The sequence below is a fragment of the Struthio camelus genome, chromosome 21, assembly GCF_040807025.1.
Source record: "Struthio camelus isolate bStrCam1 chromosome 21, bStrCam1.hap1, whole genome shotgun sequence".
NCBI lineage: Eukaryota > Metazoa > Chordata > Aves > Struthioniformes > Struthionidae > Struthio > Struthio camelus.
In genome coordinates, this window is record NC_090962.1 from 7,147,426 (window position 1) to 7,172,125 (window position 24,700).

At 42.7% G+C, this 24,700-nt stretch overlaps 1 protein-coding gene and 1 long non-coding RNA gene across 6 annotated transcripts in view; one reads left to right on the forward strand and one right to left on the reverse strand.

Moving 5' to 3' along the window:
• The window catches only part of VPS13D (vacuolar protein sorting 13 homolog D), a 119,164-nt gene extending 113,921 nt beyond the window's left edge, over window positions 1–5,243 (forward strand). For all 5 annotated transcript variants that reach the window (XM_068915586.1, XM_068915585.1, XM_068915588.1 and 2 more), the window contains 2 exons: window positions 2,240–2,480; window positions 3,394–5,243. In XM_068915586.1, the coding sequence (XP_068771687.1) occupies window positions 2,240–2,480; window positions 3,394–3,525 (373 nt within the window). In that variant the 3' untranslated portion in view covers window positions 3,526–5,243. The remainder of the gene's footprint in view (window positions 1–2,239; window positions 2,481–3,393) is intronic.
• Window positions 5,244–6,770: 1,527 nt separating this feature from the next.
• LOC138061784 (uncharacterized) lies at window positions 6,771–19,815 on the reverse strand. The gene is made up of 3 exons (XR_011135692.1): window positions 19,708–19,815; window positions 8,378–8,500; window positions 6,771–7,692 (listed from the first exon to the last, which is right to left on the reverse strand). It is a non-coding gene; the product is annotated as an uncharacterized lncRNA (long non-coding RNA).
• Window positions 19,816–24,700: the final 4,885 nt, after the last annotated feature.

Below are 24,700 nucleotides of genomic sequence, written 5' to 3' on the forward strand. Positions count from 1 at the left end.
TTAAAAGGTTAAATACGCGTTTTGAGTACTAGGCACAGAGAAGTAAGAGTTGGCAAGAGAGAATGGGTAACGATGCATGACTCAAACTTATAACAAAATGTAGAGCCCGACCTACAAATTAGCTAATGTTTCTGTGCTTCACCATAAAATCACTGTCTTCTGTTTCCATTTCTCAAAACGCACATGACACCACTGACAACCCGGTATGAAAAATCAGAGATACAATCTGATCGTCTTAAAAAACAAACAAACCAACAAACAAACAAAACCACCACCACTATGGTCTAATTTCCCTGTTATTTCCACTGAACTTACTTAAAAAGAGTAGCTTTTGGTGCTCTGCTTCCATGAAGAGGGCCTTAAGACTGCCAATACCATACATCAGGAAAACAGCTGTTCTCCTTCTGAAGGTATATAAAACCCTCTGGAATTTCTTAACTTGGCTGTGACAATTGCATAAAACAGTGATTCTGCGTTAGGAATTTGTGATAATCGCCTTCTTTTAATGTTCTTTCCTTGCTGGAAAAGAAGTGAAGGTGGACGACGTGCCAGCAGGTTCCCTCTGCTCCTGCTTCTAGTGGAAGTCTCTAACTTGAGTCAAGGCCAGAATCCACCATCACAGTAGTTGATCTTTGTAAAATGCTATGCTTGTTCTTCATCTGCGTGCTCTAAGGAGAGAGACTAATCTGCAGGCCATAATGCTGCTGTGTTTTAAAATGAAGACTTCTATGGCACCTCTTAAAAAAAAAAAAATGCAACTCTCCATCCTAATTAATTAATTTCAAAAGCCTTACCTAAACGTTTGAACTCTGAAGGAAAACTGAGGGACAATTGCTTTTTCCAGTTAGCGTCAACTGTTAACGTCTACCCACCTAGGTTTTGCTTATGCTGAAATTTAGATGTTTGGCTGTTTCTTTTGACATAAAGGAACACGCTTCACTACCCTATTCCTCCAGTTCAATTCCATATTATGCATTTTCACCCAAGATTAGAGCTGGGTAAAGTACAACGTTGTAGGGCTTTTTTTGAATAGCTGTGCTCTTCTCAGCACTTAAATGAACGTTTTAGTTATTAACTTGGATGAGTGATATCTCGTTCAAGTTTATGGAAGCCAGAGCATTTGTCAAATTGTAAAAATTCCATTTATTGCTAAGTGTTTGTTCCGGTGTAGCTTGGAGTCATTTGTGCAAAGTATTACTTAAATGGTAAGAGCTGACTGTAGTGTTGGAAATGGTAACTCAGTATTGGTAACTAGTGGAGTATTTTGCATAGTGTATTAGTGCAACAGTGGAGAGACATGTAAAAACAACAGTTCAAAAAATAGTAAAAATTTGAACCTACCTGAGAGCAGGAGAATCTTATTCTTACAGATATGTTTATACCCTTGTGAACTGCTGACAGAACATAATTATTCTTTTTAGCGCTCTGAGTTATAAACCCGAATTTAATGTTCTAAATTTCAGTATTTTAAAACCCCACTAATGAGAATGATTTTAGTAGTAAATCAGAAGTGGAGAAGAAGAGAAGCATTTGTGTGTAAAGTATCTATTTCACTTTTGCATTCCTGCTATTTTTACACATCAGCCTTTTTTGGATATCACAAGTCTCAATCGTCTTAATTCACCCTTTCTACCTCCCCTATTCATCACTCGGACTAATCTCTTGGGGGAAACCTGCTTGCTGCTTAACCTTTCACCTCCCGTGTTAAACAGCTAATTTCTCTTTTCCAGCTACTGATCCAAGCAGCAGGTTAAACTTGTTCTTTGCTTTTAAAGGGGAGGGAGGTTATGTGGCAACATGGAAGCACAGTAGGTATATAACGTATTATAGAAGGATAATGCTGTGGCCATAAATATCTGCATGCCACGCACATAATCAGCAATGGAACCAAAGTTACACTTAAACTACAATATTAGGGCTTGCAATGTTCAAATGCAAGGAAATTACGCTTCCTAAAGCCTTGTTAAAGGATGCTTTTGTATGCCCTTTTTAGGTCAGAAGCTACAAGCTAGGCGTTTAGTGCTAATATTTGATTTACAGCATCTTTTTTTTTAACTGAGTGAAGGGGTACTCATCAGCTCTCTTTTTTTATAAGTAAGTTTAAGAGTAAATACAAATGAATTGTACATATAATGCCATTAACTTTTCAGAAAAACTTCTAAAGGTCCTCTGAAACAAAACGGGTTAAGACATTTGTTACGGTCTTCTATCTTCAAATGGTGTTTTTTTCCCCCTCCAGCTTCATAGCAGTGGAGAACATAGACAGCTATTGTGTTCTCATTTCATCTAAAGCTGTTTATTTCCTGAAGAGCGGTGACTACACAGACCGTGACGCCATCTTCCTGGAAGTCAAGTATGACGATCTCTACCACTGCCTTGTTTCAAAAGATCATGGGAAAGTGTATGTACAGTTGACGAAGAAAGCTGTTAATACAAGCAGCGGTGTAGCGATGCCCGGCCCATCACAACAAAAACCAATGGTAAGGATCTAGCACCTATGGCTTTATTCACACAGAGGTGTTTTTTTCCCCCCTTAATGCATGTACTGGTTCTAAAAGTGTTTGTACTCATTAGTGTTTGGTTTCCTGTGCCGCGTAACAATGAAAACTTTGTTCTCCCAGCGGCGTTAACTCGGGCTGCCAAAAAGATTTAGGTGACAGAAGAACTTGCTCCTTAAACTCATAAGAAAGCTAAAGGAAAAATCCATCATCTTCTTGAAGGCAGAAGTTAAAACAGGAAAAATATTTCTTTACCTGAAAAGGGCTTTTAATTTTACAATGCCTACACTGAACTTAAGTAGTCTTTTCAGGCTTAGATATTTCTGCAGTAAAAAGTGGTATGTATGTGAGGAGAACAGAAAACTAGAATAAATATAAGGCAAAGTGCTTATGTCATGCATATAAAAGTGTAAAAGTTGATCAGAACTCTCACTGCTAAAGCTAAACCTATCACAGTGTTTGTGTGTGGTTTGTTTTGGGGTGTGTGGTTTTTTTTTTTTTTTTTTTTTTTTGCTTCGTTACAGTAGTTGCTCAGGGGTCTATTTTACAGACAAGGTTACAAGCTCACCCCTGACCCAAGTCAGTTTACATTCCAAACAGACAAGCCAGATGAAAGGTACGAAGGGAAGCAAAGGAAGTAACTTCAAATAGTGCAAGATGTTTCTGCTCTCTTCCTAAAATACCTAATCTATAAGTTACCTGCATCATGATCTCACTTCCGTACTTCAGCCTCAGCACCGAGAGGCTAAGAAATCGCCACTAACCATTTCTAGTTGTTACAGGAGCCTTCAAACATAGCCAGTCCAATCCTTTCAATTAATGGCGTAATAGAAACTATGTTCTGCTTTAGACAACAGTAGTGCTACATTAACAAAATAAACATTTCTTTTTGCAGGTCCATGTGAAATCTGAAGTTCTTGCAGTAAAGCTATCTCAAGAAATAAACTATGCAAAGAGCCTTTATTATGAACAACAGCTTATGTTAAGACTCAGTGAAAATCAAGAGCAATTAGAGCTGGACTCTTGAACCTGGACTCTTGAACCGTCTTCCTGACTGCCCGAGTGAAGTGCAAGTATCAGTCTGGAGCTGATGGTATTCTGTAACTACAGAAAGTACTACACTGGAAGGAAATAAAGACAATTTCAGTATTTACTAAATGGAATCATTGTGAGTGAGAAAACAAGTGTGCTGGGCTGGGGTTTTTTTTTTTTTTTAAGCATTAGTTATATAACAAAAATATAGTTGAAATGCATTTGGTTCTGGGAGAAGGCCTGTATTTTGCTAACCTGTATATATGTAAAACAGTGCTTGATGTAAATAAGGAAGTACAGACCAGGGTGTTGGTATATATAGAAGTCTGTTTACTGTGTAAAGAAATCAAAGAAGCTATACTGAGTCTTATTGCACTAACTGAAACTATCCATAGTGTCTCTCTCTCTCTCTCTCCTTTTCACAGTACAGGAATGTAGATAAAGTTTAAAAGAAAGAGAAAACTGATTTAATTGCAGCTGTGTGTAGCTCTGCTCAGCACTGTGATAAGGGTGCACTGTTTGGTTTTTTGGGTTTCTTTTTTTCCTAATTAGTGGTAGAGGTGAATGCATGTGTACCTAGTGTTCCACGCAAATTTTCTCCTCCTTTTTAATAAAAGAAGTGTATTGTTTTGTTAAGTATTGCAGTGAGGGCTCACTAATTCAATTACATTGTCAAAGTATTAGAAAACAAGCTGATTCTGTTCTGATTACAGAACTCAAACTTTGCAAAGTCTGCACGTCTGGAAGCCCCTGCTTCCAAGTTGTTTTGAAAACAATGCAAGTGAACAACCTTGGAAACTGAAGTCTTTAACTGCAGTTTTTCCCTCTGTTCTGAGTCAGTAAGTGTATATAGTTGGCTGGTTACTGTGGAAAGCTGCTGGCTTTGGCTTGGACTGGAGACGCCTGGGAGGGGGGAAAAAAATTATATATCTATATAAACTGCATTATGTGTCCTAATGAAAACCTCCTCAAAGTTAGACTTTTTGAAATAATTAAAACAACACACTTCAAATGTTATAGATCAAATCAGTATTTGTCTTATTGCCTTTAACAAAGTAGAGCTTGAGGAATGAGCGTTTTATTATACGTTTATTCACAGAAGCCAGGGAAACTAATGGAACTGTAAGGGTTTTATGTATATATTTTATATATATGTAACGAACAGAGGGAATACCCTGCAGATGAGGTGTGTGTTTTTTTTTTTTTTTTTTTTTTTTTTGCTCTTGTTGCAATGTTTGCTCTCTGGTGATGGTTCAGCAACTGTGCTGAATGCCTGCATGCAATATGGCATCTGCTGTGCAAGGCTGAAGTGTGAGGTGTGAGCACACGATCTGCCCAAAACTGGTGAATGATCTTTTACAGATTTCGGGAGACCTTCTTAAAGTGTTATTTTGTAAACTTCTGACTCAAAATAAGAAGTCCTCTACAGACTTACTTTCACATTAGTTTACCTTTTCATATCCTTTCATAAAGGCATACAAGAGTATTTTTAAACTGAAGGCTAGAGTAAAACGATTTTTAACGCCTGTAATGTGAAAGGTAAGAGGATACTGTGTAAGGAGAAAATATGATTATCGGTGGATGTGTGTGTATGGTCTGCGACTGGAAATCAAAAATCCATAAAGGTCCATTATGCAAATGAAACTGATTTAATGCATTACTTTTGTATATTTTTCTGTATAATTTTTAAGTAAAAAACGTAGAATTCGACAAGCGTATTGGCTCAACAGTGCTTTAACATGCCTGTCCAGTTGGACTCGGCCACTAAGGCTTGCTGCTACTCTCTCTGGTAAAGTTCTTTTTTATTGCAGTAAAAAGCTGGTAAGGTAGACTGGGAGGGAGAAAAAGAATGGTTCACGTCTGTGTTGAGAAGTTAGTTAGAGGATAATGGCTTGCGTGCTTACTTACATTTTGCAACAGTTGAGTAAGCAGGAGCTGAGTTGCAAACACCTGAAAAGAAGTTTGCCACTGCACCCTTTGCGTTCCCTGAACTGGGGGAGCCACAGTGGATTATGGATTAACGTGCATATTCCTTTATTCCTTTTGGAAAGAGTTCATAAAACTTGTTCTTTGGCTGGTGAGAATCACTAAGTAAAACAGCATTTAAACCTCGAAAGACTGTAGCCCACTAGCCTAGCAGTAACATCAGTGCCAAGCACTGTAACTGGCTTTAGACTTTCCAGGTATGTTACTATTCTAGGACGGATCCTGTGCTCCTCCCGGGTACAGGTCCTTACTCACAGTAGACACAGTGAAGCTTTACTTTTAATCTGTGCACACATGCCACTGATTACAAGGGAGAGAGATCTACAGACAGAGCAGCAAGAAGCATATTGTCTCGTTTAGCATTCCAGAACAAACCGAGTTAGAACTTTGGGTTTTTTTTTTTTCTTTGGAAGTTCAAATGATGTTATTTGTTGCTGTAACCCAACTATTTTTATATCGTTTCAGAGCTCTTACTGTGGACTTCCTATTGTTATTGGCACTCCTAGCGTTATTACTAAGCGAGTAAATATAACTTTCAGATTCCAAGAGCCATACGCAAAAATAGCTTTCAGAGGATGTGGAGAGTGAATGTCTCCAACTTTCACTCAAATTCTTAAGAACTCAAACACAAGCTGTAACCAGCCATGATAACCTACAGTTCCATTTACCAAATTATGCAAAGTTCTTTGGATTGTGAACTCTCAGCCTGATTTCACTGGAAGCAGTAGGAATGCTGCAATAACAAAAGTGGAAGACCTGACATTTCAGAAATAGGGGTGGGGGGGTATTTGCTGATTAGAGACAGTAACACAGATTCTTCCCCAGGCACAGTATTTTTAGAACACGGCCAATACAGTTCATGCTATGTCATGCTCATTTGCTAAACTTTACATGAAGTTGTCAATGCCTTTTCTAAGTAGCCGTTCATCTCTATGTGTTCAGAACAACAGCATGCTAATAAAGATGGAAATAACCCATTGTGACCCTTAGGTTGTATTAAAAACCCTATAGCCCGTGCTGCAATATGTTATGTTAAAAAAATAATATGCTGCTGCTGGCTGTCTGCTTGGATTTTACCCACTTAGTCCTACGCGTTCTTTGTTCACCCAGACTACCTTCCCTTTCTTGGCGGAGCTGAAGACATGAAACAAAAAAAAAAATTGATTCTATACTCTCCATCCCATGGCCATGCTTACAAAACCATTAAGAGACCAACTGTCAAGGATACAGAACTAGTCAAGCTGAAGTCCTACAACCACCTTCGGGTAGGAGAACAGACATCACGCTGCTCTTTCACCACACAATCTGATGTTTGAAGTATGAGATGCACAAGTCCCTTAGAATTTACGTTGGCATGACAGATCAGACCTAGGCTTACACTGCATTTCACTCACGTGGACACTCAGATTGCTGTGTTTGAGACAAAGTCATCTAACAGTGGGAAATCTCCATGCTAAGCTAGTGACATGTTTGAGGAAGAGATTAAATTTATTTAATTATAATTAATTACAATCCAGACATCTTGCTTACCCACCTCAATGAACAGCAAGGATGACTGATAAACACTTTTGTGCTGCAGTAACTCAACAGAATACAGGTCACCTGCCCAAGTAAAACCTCCAGTAAATGGTAATTTAGGCATTAATATAGTTCGGTAAAAGAAGGAAAAGAAAAAAAAAAAAAAAAAGGCAACCTAATTTTACCCCCCCACCACCATATCTGACAAAAAGTAATCAAAACCAGACAGTTGCTACTTTAGACTGCATGATCACCATGCTTGTCCATGCAGCGCGTTCAGCTTTTATTAAGTAAGTAAGTATTCTAAGTTTTCCTTACACAGCCCCCCCCCCCCAACCCCCATGTTTAAGTAGTAACAACTACTGCTGTTTTCAGCCTTAGGCCTTACTTTTTTTTTTTTAAAGCGCTATGACAGACTTGTAGATCACAGGAATGTGAGAGGGCTACTAGGACAGTAGGAGAAAGCTGGTAACCAGGCTCGTACTGCAAAAGCACGCATGCATACTATGGACCCTGAACTAGGCAAAAATGCCACACCACTCACCAATTCATGCTTTGCAACCAAATGTAATTGCTGGAGGAAGTCCTCAGGTGCTCAGCAGGTGCTCCAACAGTACAGCTGGGAGGTGCAGCTACCATGTCTGCCTGTTTGTCATCTCTGGAAGAAGAGACACCAACAGTTTTCTGAAATGGCAGACTAAACCAGAAAAAAAGGCCTTGCTAACTTTTACCTTTTTTTTTTTTTTTTTTGGCACAGGCATTACATTCTGCATGTACTATGCTAAGATCAAGCGGAAACAGAGGTTTCATTACAGTCATTATTGAACAACAATTTGTTATCTACTTACTTAAACCTAGCCATTTTCAAATTAAGTATAGGCAATGAAACAGGACATCATAGAAAATGAGAGATGCCTGAAATGAGGTCAACAGCACACAGGATGTGGACAACATACTTCCTCTCCTACTACTCTTTTCATCACATTTTCCAATAAATCAACTAGACGCTATCTGAACAACTCGAGTAGTGAAGTCTGTTCTTCAAAAAAGTGTAATGCTTATGTTTTTTTGTGGCGCGAACGTAAGCGGCTAGAAGTCCTGCTTCTCAAAATAGAAATCTAACTAACTGCAACACTTCCCTGTAACAATGAGATTTCAATCTATTTGCTATCCCATTTCTTCAACTGCATTTATATCTATCTATCTTTTTTTCTCATTAATAGACTTTCTAGGACCCTAGGCAAGCGCACACGCTCCTTCTCACTCTCGCTCTGCCTTCGCTCTGCCTCTCTGCGTCTCTCTAATTTCACAGACGAAAGCTGCAGGCAGAGTTTAGCGCTGACCTGTTTCCTACATTGTGCAAGGCACCAGACGATGACTCCTCTAGGAATAACCTTGTTTGCGCTGTTTCTCCTCTTGTAGAACATTCCTCTAGTTGCTAATCACAATGATTTCACTTCTGGTACCTAGGGATAAAAAGCAGGTTTTTAGGAACAAGTTCTCTTCAGGTTACAGGCAGCTGCAAAGATGAAAAACAAAACAAAACAAAACAACACAACCCCCTTCCCCCACTCCCCCAATTTTACTCGCAACAGTTGCTCCAATTCCCGTTACATAACTTGGTTTCTCACATATGGGAAGGGGAGGGGATATGTGTATGCATACATATATACACCCTCCCCCCCATATAGCGATATATACACATTAAAAAAAGAAATAAAAACCTTATCATCTTGAAAAGTGATAGCTATACTCCCAGCTTCTTTATTCTTAAAAGCATAATTGTTATAAAGAGGAAACACAGAGCCTTACTCTCTGGAAAAAACAGACCATGCCAAGATTCCAGTCCAGGCTTATGTAAAATTCAGGCTCCATGGCAGACCCTTAATCAGTACACATTATGATACTTAGTTTTATCAAGAGTGGGGCTAAGGCCAAAACACTTCCAATTCCCCACTTGTAATATCATCAGTCCAAGTTTACTACGGCTTGGTTAGCTTCAGTGTATGGTAGTGGCCCAATACGCTGACGGTCTTAAAAAAGGAATCATGACAGTGCAAAGCCATCATCTGCCTCAATAATACCATGGAGTTACGTAGTTTCCTTAAAGCGGATGCAGACCAATTTCTCGAAGACTGAGTTGTATTCCTTTCCTAGCTGCTCCATCATCAGATTTTTCTGAAGTGGGAGCACGTGAGTAAAAACAGCACCAGATGTGTCATACATAATGCTGGGTCCTTGCACTGTGACTGGGTTTGCACGTCTCATAGATACAATAGACTGCAGTGTTAGTCATATGAAAGCAGCTTGCCAGAAAAAAAAAAAAAAAGTTCCTCATTAACCACTGACAAACATTGAAAAAAAAAAAAAAAGCTTTTTTTTTTTTTTTTTTGCTGTTTTCCTCAGTGGAAATACAGCACATTCTAGTATAGAAATAAAAATAAACTTGGAGCTAAATGCTGTTACATAAGAGATGCATGCCTACTGCACTATATCAGTTCTATTAATGGCCTGTTATACAGCTATGTTGTCTTAATACAACTGGACTCCAGTATCACAAGGGTTTTTTTGGTAACTGACAAACTATTGCCCAAGCAATGTACCCAGCACAAACAGTTCTCTCTCTGGATAAGAATAACCTTGCACCTCAGGCCTATTCTGGTCTGACTCAAAAGTACTAAAAGGCCATGAGAGAAGTAAACAGCTTTCATGTGCGTTTACATTTTGGATAAATGGATAGGTCACCCAAAGGACAAGGATTGTGTATAGGAGCTACAGAACAATTGTTTCTGCACGCTGAAAGCACAGGCAAAAGGATCCCCTGAATACTGCAGCGCTCTCAAAATTTTACCAAATAAAAGAAAAATCTAGCATATCAACCATCCATCCGTTTGGGAATCCAAATACTCCCCATGCTCTCAGCTTGTCTAAAAGTTAGCTTGTCTAAAAGTTAGGTTTCTGCACCAGAAACCTGTAAGGCATCAGAGAAGGCACAGAAATTCTCATAGCATCAGCAGTGTTGGACGCACTCAGAAGTTCAAAAACAAGCATCCACTGTACAAGTAGAGGTTATGTGCCTACTTGAAAAGTTAACTGTCCACGAGAAGCAGCTTAGTACTATGTGAGTGCCTGAGCCTTAGCTATGTATTCACTCTAAGATTACGGTATTATTGCAGGATCTGTTTTTTGTGGGGTCTGGCGGAAGTTTGAAAGAATCTATGCAAAGCGTAAGAATCTGCTTGCTCACTTTGCACACAAAAGCAAGCGTTCAAGAATCACATCAGTAATCTGACTGCTAGAGGGGAAAAGGTGGTCTCCTTTGCATCTTTCACTCACAAATGCTGAAATACCAGCCATTTGCAACAGAAACCGTGCCACTAACCAGCCAACGATCAACTCACACACGGTACAGTGCCTGCATATTCCACAGCAACAAGTCTCTACATCCTTTCCGGGTTGCATTCATCAACACTTCTTCCCACTACCTGCGCTGAAGAGGTAGCAGTTGGGAACTGGTTCCCGCCACAAGCAAGACACACAGAAGAGTTTCAGCGTTTGCTCTCACAGACCCAAGGAGAAAGGAGGTATTAATGAAAACCTAGCCCCTACTCAGAGGAAAAATGTTTCCCTTGGCTTGTGAAAGTTGCTCAGACCGCGAGCAGGAACGGGCTGAAGAAGCCAGCTTTCCAGTCCCTGTTCCATTACTCTTTTTGATTGGCACTTTAATGAGGGCGCTAGGGGTCGACCCCCTGCCAGGGGGCTGGTTCATGCCCCGTTTATCTCACAGTCCATGTAAGACTAAAATAACACGCCAGGCTGAGTTTCACTGGCTTGTGATCCAACAGCCCACCATGATGGATTGAGTGACTGCAGCAAGTTGGCAGCTAAAGTGTGTTGTAACAGTATCTTTCTGTCAGCACAACACAATGGATTTGCTGATTCCTGGTTTTCTCAGTGTTCACCCTTACCATCGGCTCAGAATTTTCTAAAGTTCCTTTTCCAGGGGGCTGCAAAGTGATAATAAATAACATACCAAAGGTTACACCAAGCTTTTCTTCCCCTCAACTGTCCTACTGCTGACAAAGTAGGGGTTGTGGTGCCAGCTTTACTACATTCACAAGAACAGCCATAAATTCCTATTACTTACTTTTCCAGAGTAACTCAAAGTTCAAGGAAGAAAGGGGGTAGTTATACTGCTCTTTTCGTGTGAGCTCATTCTGCTAGGCCAACACATGGCACACAGGACTTTTCACCCCCGAACAGCACACCGAATACAATCCAACACAAGAGAGGGTCGCTACGTAAAGTAGTTTTCTCCAGAACAGCTGTATGCTTATTTTGGGGAAGAGTTAACAGAGTGCAGAAACATAGCTAAAAGGCTTACTTATTTGCCTGGCTTCAAACTAATCAAAATAAAACCAAAGTTCTTTATGCTGCAGTCCTTTAAGTGAATGTGTAAGGCTTCTAAATCCTCTGTGATGCGGTCAGTGATTTTTTTCTTCCTGACAGCACACACACCATCAAGTTTTAATGGACAAACACTTCAAGTTAACTGAGTCCTCCCTCTGCAAGGAGGGCTGTAAACTACAGACATGGCTGGGGGGGGGGGGGGGGAGGGAAAACAATCCTGTGCCAGAGATGGATTATGTTTTAGATCCCTTTCTTTAATGTTATACCCTATTCTCTCCTTCCCTCTGTAGGAAAACCCATAATAGCAAGAGGTTTCTTCCCTTTAAAAAATTAGGGTATAAGGAGAAGTACTGAACTTTTATTAGTCATCTGAAGAGGTCCTCCATGTCCTATTACTAACTAAGACCTTGTCACACTGCTCTCTGCTTCTGGAGTATACATCCATCCATTCCCCTTGTCACGGTCTGTGAAATTAACAACTCATCTCAAATATCGAGGGAAATGCTCTTGCGTTCAACTGTTGCCGTCCCAACCCTCTCAGCCAGAGCGAGCACATTAGTTCCAACAAAAGTGGCTGTTCAGTTCCTGCAATAAGGATTTCTGACAGCACAAATTTCAACGAGCCAAGACCCCCCCCCACCTTCCACCCCCAAGTCAGACTTATTAACTCCCCTCCCCCTCCAGCCTAATAAACAGGAAGGGTGAACCTCCTTTTTATTACTTAGGGGAGAAAACTCTGTACATACGTAAGTCTGTATGTCTACGGTTTTCCATTTCTTTCAGGCTTTGCATAAGAGAGTCTAAACGTGGCTGCAAATACCTCTAAAAATTGACTTCAGGACTTCAGAGATGCCCTAAAGTCAACGTGTTGTGAAATATTTCATCAGAGGCAGCCTGAACTGATCGAGCTTTACCCTTTTCCAGCTCTGGGATGTATGAACTCTAGATCCATCTAGTTCTGGACAACATAAAGTGTGTTCTTGCCACGCACAAGAAAACACTGAGAGAACGAGTGAGGAAGGCGGAAGAAGTCAGAACACAGATACAGAAGGGACTAGGAAGAAAAGATCAAGGAGGAAAGCGTAGGAATTCGAAGACAGAAGAACATGCCAGGTAGGGGGGGCCAGATCAAGGAGCCCTTTGAAGAAAATATACAGCTGCTCTCAACAGCAGCTTACCGTTTACATTGACAATATGAATCATGACACAATATAGATTTCAATTCGTGGTGATGGAGAAACAAGCATCATGAGTTAAAAGATACCTGCATGCTGCACAAGGACTTGCAAAAGAGAAGAAACAACCATAATTACAAACTGGAACGGTTGTGGCAAGTCTTTGCTAGTATGTGGCATATAACTAGCATAATTCTTTGCAGAGCTCCTAGAGAATCCAGTTTCTTAGTCCTGTGCACCCCAACACTGTAGCCTGCAGGGACATGAGTCATCTAGCTTTGAACTAGCTACCTCAGAGACTGTCAACACCACCACCACAGCAGAGTGGAAAAGACGTGCTGTGAAAGCGGTCTGTGGCTTTACCGAGACCACCACCAGTCAATCTACCCAGCTACTTCAATTCCAGCTTGTGTCTGCCTACACGAGCCACTGCAGCCAAGCCCTAAATGTTACTCTGGAGACAGCTAGACACTCATACCTTAGTACAGTAACACAGAGGAGGGTACACTGAACGTAGAGCCAGAAAGCCTGGGAATTATTATAAAAAAATGAGTGGGTGGGGGAGCTCAAGGGACCAGTGGGAGGATGCGGGAAATCAGTAACACTGATTTGAATAACTGGTAACAATTATTAGATCTTTTTTAGTATGAATCATCTCTCAGAGACTCATCATTTGAATGATGTCACTCAAGGGGAAGTAGAATATACAGTACAAGGAACAAGCCCTACCCAGACACAAGGGTTCGCAGCCACAAGGTGAATGGCCAAACAGGCCTGGTAAATTTCACTAACACTGTCTTAAGGGGAGCGACTTTTGTGGAGAATATACACTCTGGCACATCAGACAAATGAAGCCATCTTTATGAAAATGACCATGTCACCTTAGAGGCCTCAGAATCTGCTTAACCTGGTAGAAGAAGAATGGTTTTGCTTGCTCAGTGACCACTGAAATTGTCCCTGCTCCGTCCCCAGCCCCAGTGGTGGCATAGGCACTCGAGAAACTGCAGATTGTAAAACTAGTCGACCAGAACCATCCTGAGGGAACAAAACCAAAATCAAACAAAAAAATCAACACCCCCAAAAGAAGCAAACAAAAAGTAGGCTTGAACAGAACTGGTTCTCTGACTGGGTTCACCAAATGGACCAAAACGCTCCTGTAATTGCAGGGGAAGGGGCAGCAGAGAGCAGTGCTGCCTTATGCCAGTTTCAACTACCGTTTTTAACAACTACATCAGAAGATAACTGCATGATAACAACCCGTACCATCAGCAATCAGGCCAGCAGACTCAGGAGCTCAACTGTGCCGTTTTCTAATACACCCCCACTCCCCTTGATTGGTAGACCTGTGGTCCCGATGCGTCAACAGAAATAATAAGCTACTATAATCCAACCTGTGTTTGTTTCTTACCAGGCAGGCAAAATACCGGAACGTTAAGAAAGAAAAAATTGCATTCTTGCCCTCTGGTACAACGGGCGCGAGCGAACTCTAAATGATAAAAGTAAGCTCTACAAGAGACATGGCCTGACACTTACAAATCACATAGCAAGACTCTGCTGTAACCAAGAGATGCACAACATACCATTTGCACTTAGGGAACTAGGGCAGGTAAGGGCAATGGCTCCCCACCGTTCTACTGCAACACCAGAGCTGACTGGATGCACAACTCAACGCTATAGTAACGTCAGTCTGAGCTCCTGAACGCCCAGGAATCTGGGACACCAAGCAAGATGCTGTCAGTACTGCTTTGTAGCCAATCACCTCCTGTAAAGCTGGCAGAGCGGCTGCATGCGAATTGAGTGAAATTCGCATGTAGCGCGAGAGAAACTTGACTGCTTTGCCAGGTCCAAAACGTGGGATGGAAATCATCAGTTTGCACTGAGCACAGCAGCAGGCAAAGCTGAAAATACTCACTTCTCCAGGAAGGCTCACAGCTCCCTAAAGTCAGAGATTATCTCTAGGTTTATACAATGCTCTTTGCATTTTATACACAGAGCTCCTGGCATTTACCAGCTGAAAGCATACTACCAGTAAAAGTCTCTTAAAGCCTCTGCAAGGATGCCTCTTGTAGGGAAACCAGGCGCGCACACAAAAATAAAGGACTGCACTCCTGGAAATACTATGCACTAACTAGCAGTTTCTACTGGTTACCAGCCCTCCCTTACCTACAACGAGTGAGAAGCCAAGATCAGAAGAGAACCCAAGAGTCTGAATTTCAAAACAGTAGCTTTAACCTATCAGCTAGGTTGAAGTTCTCCATCGGATGTTATTCTCCAACAAACCTGTCACATCCCAAAACGCGAAAGTCGTTTAAGAAAGCATCCCGAAACCTTCAGGTCACTTACTCACTACTAGGCGCTGATGTGGCTGGAGCAATTACTGAAAAACACAGTAACTTTAATTTGCTTAGGGCTTTCTTGGGAGAGGGGAGAGGGAGACAAAGCAGTGAGTATTTGGGAAAGTGTCAAAAGAACAAATTGCACGCAGTTCCATATCGTACCTCTGGAGCAAAGCCCATGATTTACATATAGGTGATGTGAGCAAGAGCCAAACTCTGCCGTGTATAGTTAATAATATATATTATTAACTGAGGAAAAAAATTAGGCTTAACGGTTAGCATAATGCAATGCTCTTACAACATCTGTCAGCAATTATTTGTATTTACTAGCACTGCAAATGCCAAAGAAGAATCAGAGAAATATAAACATCAGAATTCACTGAATTCCCACCAGCCTTGCATCTTCCCTTCCCACAAAGAAGCTCTAATCGATCCTGTTTGGTCGCTGTCATTTGTTCCTTGTCCTTTCCAGCACGTAATTTCTTCCCAATCCTCTGTAACCAGAAATTATTGGTCCTGGTTCTACACCGGAGTGAATAACCGCTCTGCCACTAGCGGTGTTAGCCTTCAGTGCTCTTAAAAGGGTAATGAGACCTATAACATTTTCTGGGCTCAAAACAGCAAATTTAAACCCCTTTCAGTTGCTGCTCTCCCCTTGGCCCTGCTTTATGCCACGGCAAAAAACAAGACAGGGAGAGCAATGGTTGTGCTCTACTTGAGTTGTACTCCACCTGTGCAGAACAGGGTGAGGAACAGGTTAGCCGGGTGAAAAGTTCACTGCAAGCCGAGCTGTCTGTTTCTCTTACTTAATTTATCCACTATTTGGCTAACCTTGCTCTGAACCCAGCCCCAAGACCCCCTTCCTCTCATCCCTCCCCAGCGGACTCATGACAGCCAAAGACACCACCCCCTATCCCCTTCTCCCTGACCCTGCCGAATGGAGCAGGGGCTGGACAGAGGGCCAAGCACAGAGCGAGAGCCCTTGCACTGGAGGGAGAATAATTATTTATGTTCTGAACTTTGACAGGCCCTGTCCTCAGGAGCAAAAATAAAAAGTTCTACAGTCAGCAAGGTTCGTCCGTTACGGTGTCCAAACGTAACGGCCTTCCTAAGGCCGCACCTAAGGCACCCACCCTGCACCCCCACCTCCTGTGCACCCTGTCACTCTTCCAAGAACGCATCACTCCCTAAGGCTCTAGTAGCCTATAGCGGAACCCTGATCCATTTTGGGTGGCTTTGCAGGGGGGCTGTCATGCACTTCCTACTGGTTTTACTGGACCAACTGGTATCTTAGAAATGGGTATTTCTCTAGCTCCTTTCTACAGCTCAAGAGGAACCCTCCAAAGAAACACAGTGGACATACTTCAAGCATTCCAAAAGACAGAGCAGGAACTGCAGCAACACAGGCAGTAACTGGAAAGACCCTATATGGATTTCTCCCCTCAAATCCCAGAACACCCTTAAGTCACCCCTACTGTGCGAGCAGTAGCAAGAGTACAGCTGCTACCGCCTAGGTAACACACTCAACACTACCTTCCTCCCGATCCGATACACTGGAACTCCAAGTCAGGCGGACTCCTGGAAACACTGCCCAAGAAAGTGTATTTTTGACAGGCTTTATTTTCTCGCCGTGCTCAGGACTGCTGCCAGCACTCTTTGGGGCAACACAGAGTATATCTGATGGCCTTCTCAGTGACTAGATATACCATCCGAAAGCAGTGCACAAACCAAACCTGTCATGCTTTTATTGCTCTGCTGAGTAGCTAGTAGTCTCCTTTATACTTAATCTTGGATTTTAAGAACCAACACTTTTATATCCACCTGTTGGCACCCTCTGCCTCTATGAGACGGTGAGTTGGTATGTAGAGATTTCCAGCAGAGGTCACCATCAGTGCAGGCCTTAATGATGCCTGCTCAAGCCAAGTTACTGACCTACTGGGACTACGCGTTTTTTCAAAACCTCAACCTCATCACATCAGTGCTCGTTCTGAAAACCTTAACAGTGCATTACGGATGAATACTAAAGGCTCTGCTAACTGATGAGAATGCTTCCTGTAAACAGTAAGGTATTCCCTCTCATGTTTCATGATACTTTTCAGTCTGGCAAAGGACATCACAGCTATTCCATACAGCTCACCTGCTTTAGCTCCAGGAGAAACTCTCCTAAGAAACTTATTAGTAACCTGTATCATCACAGTGCCCCTCAGAAAAACATTATGGTGTCACAACACTCACACAGAACAAAGTCCCTGTCCCAGTGGAGTGGGGGGGAGGAGGAAAAAGACGGCCTGACAGCTTTACAGTAAGTGGAAATTCCTTGTGGTCTAAGAATAATATTTAACTGGCTTCTCAGGATCAGCAAATGACCTCGCCTTGACACAGGGCTTAACTTGTCTGGAAGCAACGGAGACTAGAGTAGTTCCGATGTGGTCACTAATTTAGTGACACCATGCATTTCAAACTTCACCGCTCCCACACCGAGGTAGCAAAAACGAGGTAGCGACTTTGCAACAAAAGTGTCCTTGCTATTAAAGGAATCCTGGGCCCTTCTCAAAGAACAAGAAACAGCAACCCCCCACCTTACCCCTACATATTTTCAGGGTATGAAAATTGCTAAGAAGAGCCAAGCAACGTTGTTCAGGTAGATGTCAAACTTCAAAAGACTGGATCATAAAAATCAGAGGATGCACACCAAACTCTTAAGCCACATTAAGCGTACTAGGCGAGTTATGTATTTTTTAACAGATTGGCACAGATACTTATTTAGCACTGCATCAGGATAACCATTACGGGTCGATCTAACAACTGTCCGTCACATGCATACAGTTCTTTGTGCAAACTTTCAAAGCGTTTGTTAGAGACTGTAACGCTCTTCAAAAGTGCTGAAACCTACTTACATATAGGTAAAAAGAAAGGGGATCCATATAGCAGGTGTCAAGGACAACAAATATAATCAGTTGCACAGGTCAAGTGTCCCAAATCCCAGTTTTGTACTCCTTCCATTCACCACAAAGAAAATTACTTCAAAAGGAACGATGCTAACTTGGAAAAACTGAACAGAAATGCAGCTGACTAGTTTACAACTTACGCTTTCAAGAATCGCCCCATTACAGCACTTGACGCGGTGATTTTAATCTTTTTAGCCTGTCCCAACAAATTCTGCATTTGTCAATTACAGAAAAGAACCTGTGAAAGCCCAGCCATGCAGAAAAGAGAATCAGCCCTCACTTTAGAAATGTCAACATACAGGACGACAATTAACAGGTTGGGCTTTCTATGTATCCAAGGTCAAGGATCCTGCTGTTTGTGAAAAAACAAACTACCCCCCCACCCCCACCTCATGAGGACCCAACAGAACAGCAATTGGAAAGTCAGAATTTCAGTCTCTCTGACGGGTTCAAGTAGATTCCACAGATCAGAGAAAATCTCCTTCCCTTGAAATCACAGACAGACCTTCAGAAACATAAATCCTCCACTTCCAGATACTTAGAATTTGATTCATTTCCACTTGTTCTTTCCGTCATGAACGCATATCTGGATTAACTCAGCCAGTAGACCCTTACACGTAAAAGGGGCGGGCTGATTACCAAGGACTTCAGATGTGAAGCTTAAAACGAAAGGAAATTAAAACCATCCCAACTGCGGACAATGAACTTTCACCAAAAAACCTTCAGCAAAAAACTCCTCTCTCTAAAGTTTTTAGGCCACCTCTCCTGCCTTGTCTCCACCCTTTTGCCTGAAGGATACGTCACGTTTTAGGTGCGGTAACTTGTGGGTCGGCAGCCTCACCTGCTGCTATCCCAGGCAATCACGCTGTTTTGTGATACCGCTCATACCCCTTCCCAAGCTGATAACGAGCACTTAGCATGCCCCACCTGAATGAAACACACCCACCCTTCCGGTAAAGCTGTTTCTGCGTTGCCTTCCCTCCCCAAGAGCAAAAGCCGCTTTCTACCTTCCGGCTAGATTTAGTCACAGCCGTTCACGCTCACTTGTGCCCGAGCCAGCGGTGCTTTTTTTGCTTAAGCGTTTCTCTTCCACCCTTGGCGTTTACTCCCCGATTAGAGAATGCAACTGCTAGGCTAAACAGCACCGGCTTGCTTAGCCGCCTCTCGCAGGACTTCCCCAGCGTCCTCGTCCTATGGGGTCATTCTCAGCATCCTTCTGCGTCTGTCCCAGTTTGAGCTGTTCTTGGACTTGGGTGACCGAACCGGTCACAATTTCCAGGTCCAGGTTCATCTCTGCGTTACGCAGTGACCCTAGGGCCTCGCTAACTTTACAGTAAGTAAAAGGGGGGGGGGGGGGCCTGACAAACCCCAGGACTGCACTGAGGTTCTGCATGACTGCCGCACGCCGCAGACCCTCAAGACGCTGTCTGCTCAGTCCGCGCGTGCAACTCTGGGCCAAATTAGCCCTTAATTTACAGCCTCGTGCCCTCCTCCCTCACTGCACGCCCTCGCGTTGTTAATGGCTGCGTTTCTTCTCGTCCACTCGCCGCCGTAAACCCGTCTTCGGCCCTCCTCGACTTGTTCTGCTAAGCTCACGAACGAAACGCCGCGCGAAGCGGCCCCGCAGCCCGCCCGGGCCGCGCCGCGAAACGGCCCCCGAGGCGGCACACGCCGCACCACAGTAAAAAAGAAAGAAACGCTTTTTTTTTTTTTTCCCCTCTTTTTTTGGTCTAACCCCCACCCCGCCACCACCTCCCCGGGGAGGGGGGGGCCAACAAAAAAAGTCCCTTTTCTGCTCACTCACCTCGGAGCCCGCTCGCCGGGGCTGCCCGGGCGCCCGCCACACGCCGCCGCCGCCTCTCTGGAAGGTTCTGCGGGCGCTGCCAGGTGCCGCGCGCCAGCCGCGACGCGCCCCCTCCCCCCCCCCCCTCACGGCCGTTAACGGCCGTTAACGGTCGCTAACGGGCGCGCGGCGGTGCCTCTCCGGAGCCTGCCGCGCGCCTCTGGCGCCCCTCGGCCTAGGGCAGGAGAGGGACACCGAGCCGGGTTACAGCCTGTTCTTCGGGCACGAGCGCGGCAGCTGGATGGGGCCCTAAGAAACACGCGTTCTCAGCACGTTGCGTTCAAGCCGGAGGTATTATGCTGGCGGAACGGAGCGGTGCCAACGTCTGTTTTGACAGTGACCTCAGGCAGCTGTAGGAGAGGGAGAGGAAAACGCATCCGGCATCTGCCCAGGGCAGCGCTGCCAAGCGAGGCTGGGAGTTTATCCCCCTGGTAAGGGAACGTCCAAGTTCTGTGGCCAAGACCCAACTGTCCCACAGGCGAGCTTGCTACCTACTGAGCAACCAAAATATTAAAAATTGCTAACATGTGGAATCTATTAAGACATTTAGGAGGAATTCACGTTCATTGTTTCACTTGAAATATAAAGGTTATAAAACTTAATGGCCACATGACAAGGAAACTATATGAAACACGCAGAGATTTACAGAGCAACTGTTAGGCTCTTTAGGCATGTGGGCCGAAAATTGCTTTACGATAGGCAACGCAACCTGTGCTTTGAGCGCTGAGGTTTTCTGGCAGCTTTTTTTTTTTTTTTTTTCCTTTTTGACCTTGCAGACTGGTTTTCAGTTACCACAGCAGCTCCAAAGTAAAACAGAAACACAGCTTGTATCTTCTTTCAAGTATTTATTTCTTTTGTCCTGTTAACATCAAATAATGAAAGGAATTGTAAGGATTTGGGGGGGAGGGGGGAGAGAAAAAGAATGAAAGCGGGAGAAAGGAAAAAAAATACTAAACATAATGGCTTAATTTCTCACAGCATGCGCAGCGCAAATGAACAGTAAACACATACCACAGAAAATGCAAACAAAGGCTACGTTTGCTAAAAGTTCAAGAAAAAAAAAAAACAGCGTGCCTCCAAGCAAACATTTCCGCGATTAGATCCTCAGAGCCTCTGCATTGCTAGGCCAAATCAGCACAGCAGCTATGCCCTCCCTCCCCAACGCGCACGGAGCGCTACACCTCAGTGGGCCAGGATTTCAAGCCCTGTTTTGTTGTTGTTGTTGTTGTTGTTGTTTTAAGGCATGGAAATGTTGCAATTACGGCCTTCAGAGAAAGCTGTAATCTAATCTCAAGCAAGCACGAGCCTGAAAATCCGATTACGAATTTGCCACTAGGGTTTATCTGTACTGAGAAACACAATGAAGTAAGCAACGCTTCACGGGCAAATATTGTATTTTGCTGTGCTTGTCAAACCTGAGCCCTTGCAATGGCAGCGCGTGCCTCTGAGCCACGTACCAGGAACATATATTCTAGCCTGTTACCAGACAGAGGCTTTAGGGTGACCCTAAGGTTGATACCATCAGTGCAATCGCATACTGCCTCATTCTGTAACATCAGGCAGGAATATAAAGTTTTCCTGTTTCTCCTTTGCCCCATGTATGTACATAGGAACTGAAATGCTCCGGTAGGGCAAGGTTTGCAAAGCACTGAGTATGTGAAAAGAGGGTGCTTGCAGTTTTCTGATAGGACTTTCAAATTTAGACTCAAAAATCACAACAACGAAGGGAAGGGGAGTCTGAACCATCAGGTGAACTGAATTGAATTATGCTCAGCGGCAAGCATAACCTTTTTGCTAATGCACAGTGTTTTCAGCGCCTTCTATATTGGCAGACCTGGTTTTCAGCCCTCCTTCAGATATTCTGCTCATTTTCTACATTTGCTTGCTTTCCAAATGTAACTGGCGGTCCAACTTCATTTCATTCATGATTGTATTTTCTGAAATCAACTGGGGGTGAGTATGCAGCAAAACAAATCCCAAAGCATCATAAAGCCACTCCCCTCATATGGAAATATGCCATGTCCTGATGTCAGGAGGTTATTTTTAGAATAATTCCCTTTTTCTAGGTTCAGAACAGTGTGATTCCTTTTCTGACAAGCTGAGGCTAAGAGGCAGGTGAATCTTGTGGAAAAAAACAAAACCAAACTGTGAACATTTGCTCCAATGAGGCAAATGCACTTTTGACAGTATCCCAACGTGTTTTTTTTCTCTTGAAAGTGTCTGTAAGCACGTTTTTTAACACAAGATTGGAATATGTCATGAGAGTGCATTCACATATGCATTTGCATTAGTACTGCTGCCAGAAGCCATCTTACAGTCCTCATCAGACATATTGGAGCCCCTTGAAAGCTTTCTGTGGGATTGGAAGTCATCCAACCAGGGAAAATAAAAGCCACCATGTGATTTGGATGGCCAGTTCCACAGGAAAAATTCATATAAATGAACGGCAAGCACTCAAAGTGGTAGTTACGGTGAGTAGCTTGCAAGCAAATGAGTGGCTGAGAACTATTAAGTATATAAAGTATTGGGTAAATTCAATTTTAAAAGAAGTCAGTTTAAAAATAATCCATAAAAAGAAAGCAAGCTAATTTACAGCAAGCATTACCTGTGTCAAACGGTGCAGTGAGATGTAATAAAGATCACTAGAATATGCGTTGCCCATTCTAAAGTAGGTATGATATTTACTTCACCTTTAGGTGTTATTAGTTTTGTAAGAATCCTAAAGTGTTCCAGATCTGACCCTTCCTGTCACAAATTTCTCTCCTACCTGGTGGAGTAATTAATATCTTTTAGTATTCCTGATTGGTAAATTATCAGAAGAAATCAAACAGCATTGCTGGGTACCCTGCAGTTTGGGGCTTGCACCATACTTGCAGTACTCACAGTTCAAGCGGGTTCGTATGTTTTACTGGTTGTGCATTTTCTACTTCACCACTACCGACTTAAAAAGGCCACTAGATCAACATTTCAGTTCTTTCTCCAAGGAAGTGGAGACATGTTGCAACTAAACCTACATTACCACTCTCAGGGCTTTTCGCAAATACACTGCCCATTTCAGCAATTTGCCTTCTTTCATTGCTCATACTTGACTTTTATCTCATGATTCTCCTTTTAAATATGAAGTGGAGTTCAGGCTAATCATGGCCTAACAATCTTTCCCAGTTCAAATTCAAATCCTGTAAGTGTTAAAATGGCCATGCAGTTGTCAACTCGTTAGGCAGAAGCAGTGCTAGCTTTTGGGGCTTTGGCTACGCTTGGAGCTTTAAAGGAAGCTAATCTCAGAGGCAGCTTGCGGCGTTTGGACGCAGGTGAGAGACAGCCTGAAGGGAAGGTGAGGAGATGAATGATCTCCATGCACAGCAACAGCCCTCCCCAACAGGAAAAGTTGGAAGAGACAGATGAAACGATGAAAAATGAAGGGACCAGCAAAAATCAAACCCAACTAAATAAACCCAGCATGGCTCCTCTGGCTCATTCGAAAGAAAGTCCTCCCTGAACTCACTTACGTAGAACTCAGTTCACCAGAGAAGAAACACATAATTTAAACTCCTCTGTAGTATGAGATTAGGATCTATTGGTAAATCTGACTGAAAATATGAAGAAGTTTTCTTAAAAGGAAGTACTGATGACTGCAAGGCAGACTAACAGATTGCATCATAGGAAACATGACATCTCCGGCCAGAAATTGTTAGTGCTCCTAAATATGGGGCTTTAAGGGCTTGAAAGAATTATTTCCTTAAATGATTTGGGGAATGACAGCTGTGAGGAATACTTGTCTAAATTAGGAATAGAATTATGATTTTTACGTAACGTAATTTGGCTGAATGGAGATGACATGAATCCAGAAAGCTGTTTTTAAAACTGGAATGACTAATGCGTTGACTCTATGTTTAAAATGTAATCAAAACGTGTTCAGAGGGCTCACTGCTATAGCCCTGTAATGATGGAACCAGAGCAGTCATTCTACTGAACGATTAAATGTGGCTATTTGGACCTCACTTCTTTTTTTTTTGAATGTATGTAGGATGTCAACACTTTTACTTACATATTTTTCAATGCCAGCATCCGATCTCTCCTGGAGAAAGTTAAGGCTATTTGATTAACGTGCTTGTCAAACCTCTGCTATGCTAGCAGGATGAGAGAGAAGCTGAATACATGTTAGGATTCATCAATAGGATAACAGTTATCTAGGTGAAGGAGGGTTTTTCGCAATAGCAGACAGTTAAGAAACATGTCAGGCGGTCCAACCATACAATATACAAGAATCTTAGAACATTGAAAGCTACAGACTCTTCAGCTACCAAAACATACACAACATATTGCTTGCTGGTGTCTCTCTAGTCTCTTTTGTATATCGTATACCCCCCCCTTACAATATTGACAAAATATTGCTCAGCTTTACAAGTATTGCCCATGACTTTACAGCCTTGACAGGAATCCAGAAGAGACCACAAGGTATTTTATTGGTGGGGAAAATAAGGCCAAGCAACAGCTCACATGATTTTTAACATGTGAGGTTCTGTTCTGTTCAATCCTGTTGCTGTCACTGGAGTTCCGACTCCCTTCGATGGGCAGCGTACAAAGTGGTAAGTACCTTCTTCATCTCTACAACAGACTATTTTGTTTCTGTCTGCGACAGAAGATTTTGCTTCTCTCTAGGTTTGAGCCAATCCTGTTCTTCCTCTTTTAGTAAAACTGCAAAAGACATGCTTATTATGAGCATGAGAGGTCTGTTATTCACAGGGGGAAATGTGGCCTGGGACCTCAAGGAATCAGCCAGGAGATGCTGTGACTTCTCTATCTGATACCTGTGAAAGTCTTCTCCATTATCTCAAGCTGGCACTGAAGAATTGCTTTGTTCTCTGACGGATGGATCTTAAAAAAAATGAATACAAGATCTACATTGAACAGTTGAGAGGGCAGAGACAATGAGCTTCTCACCTCTGGTATTACT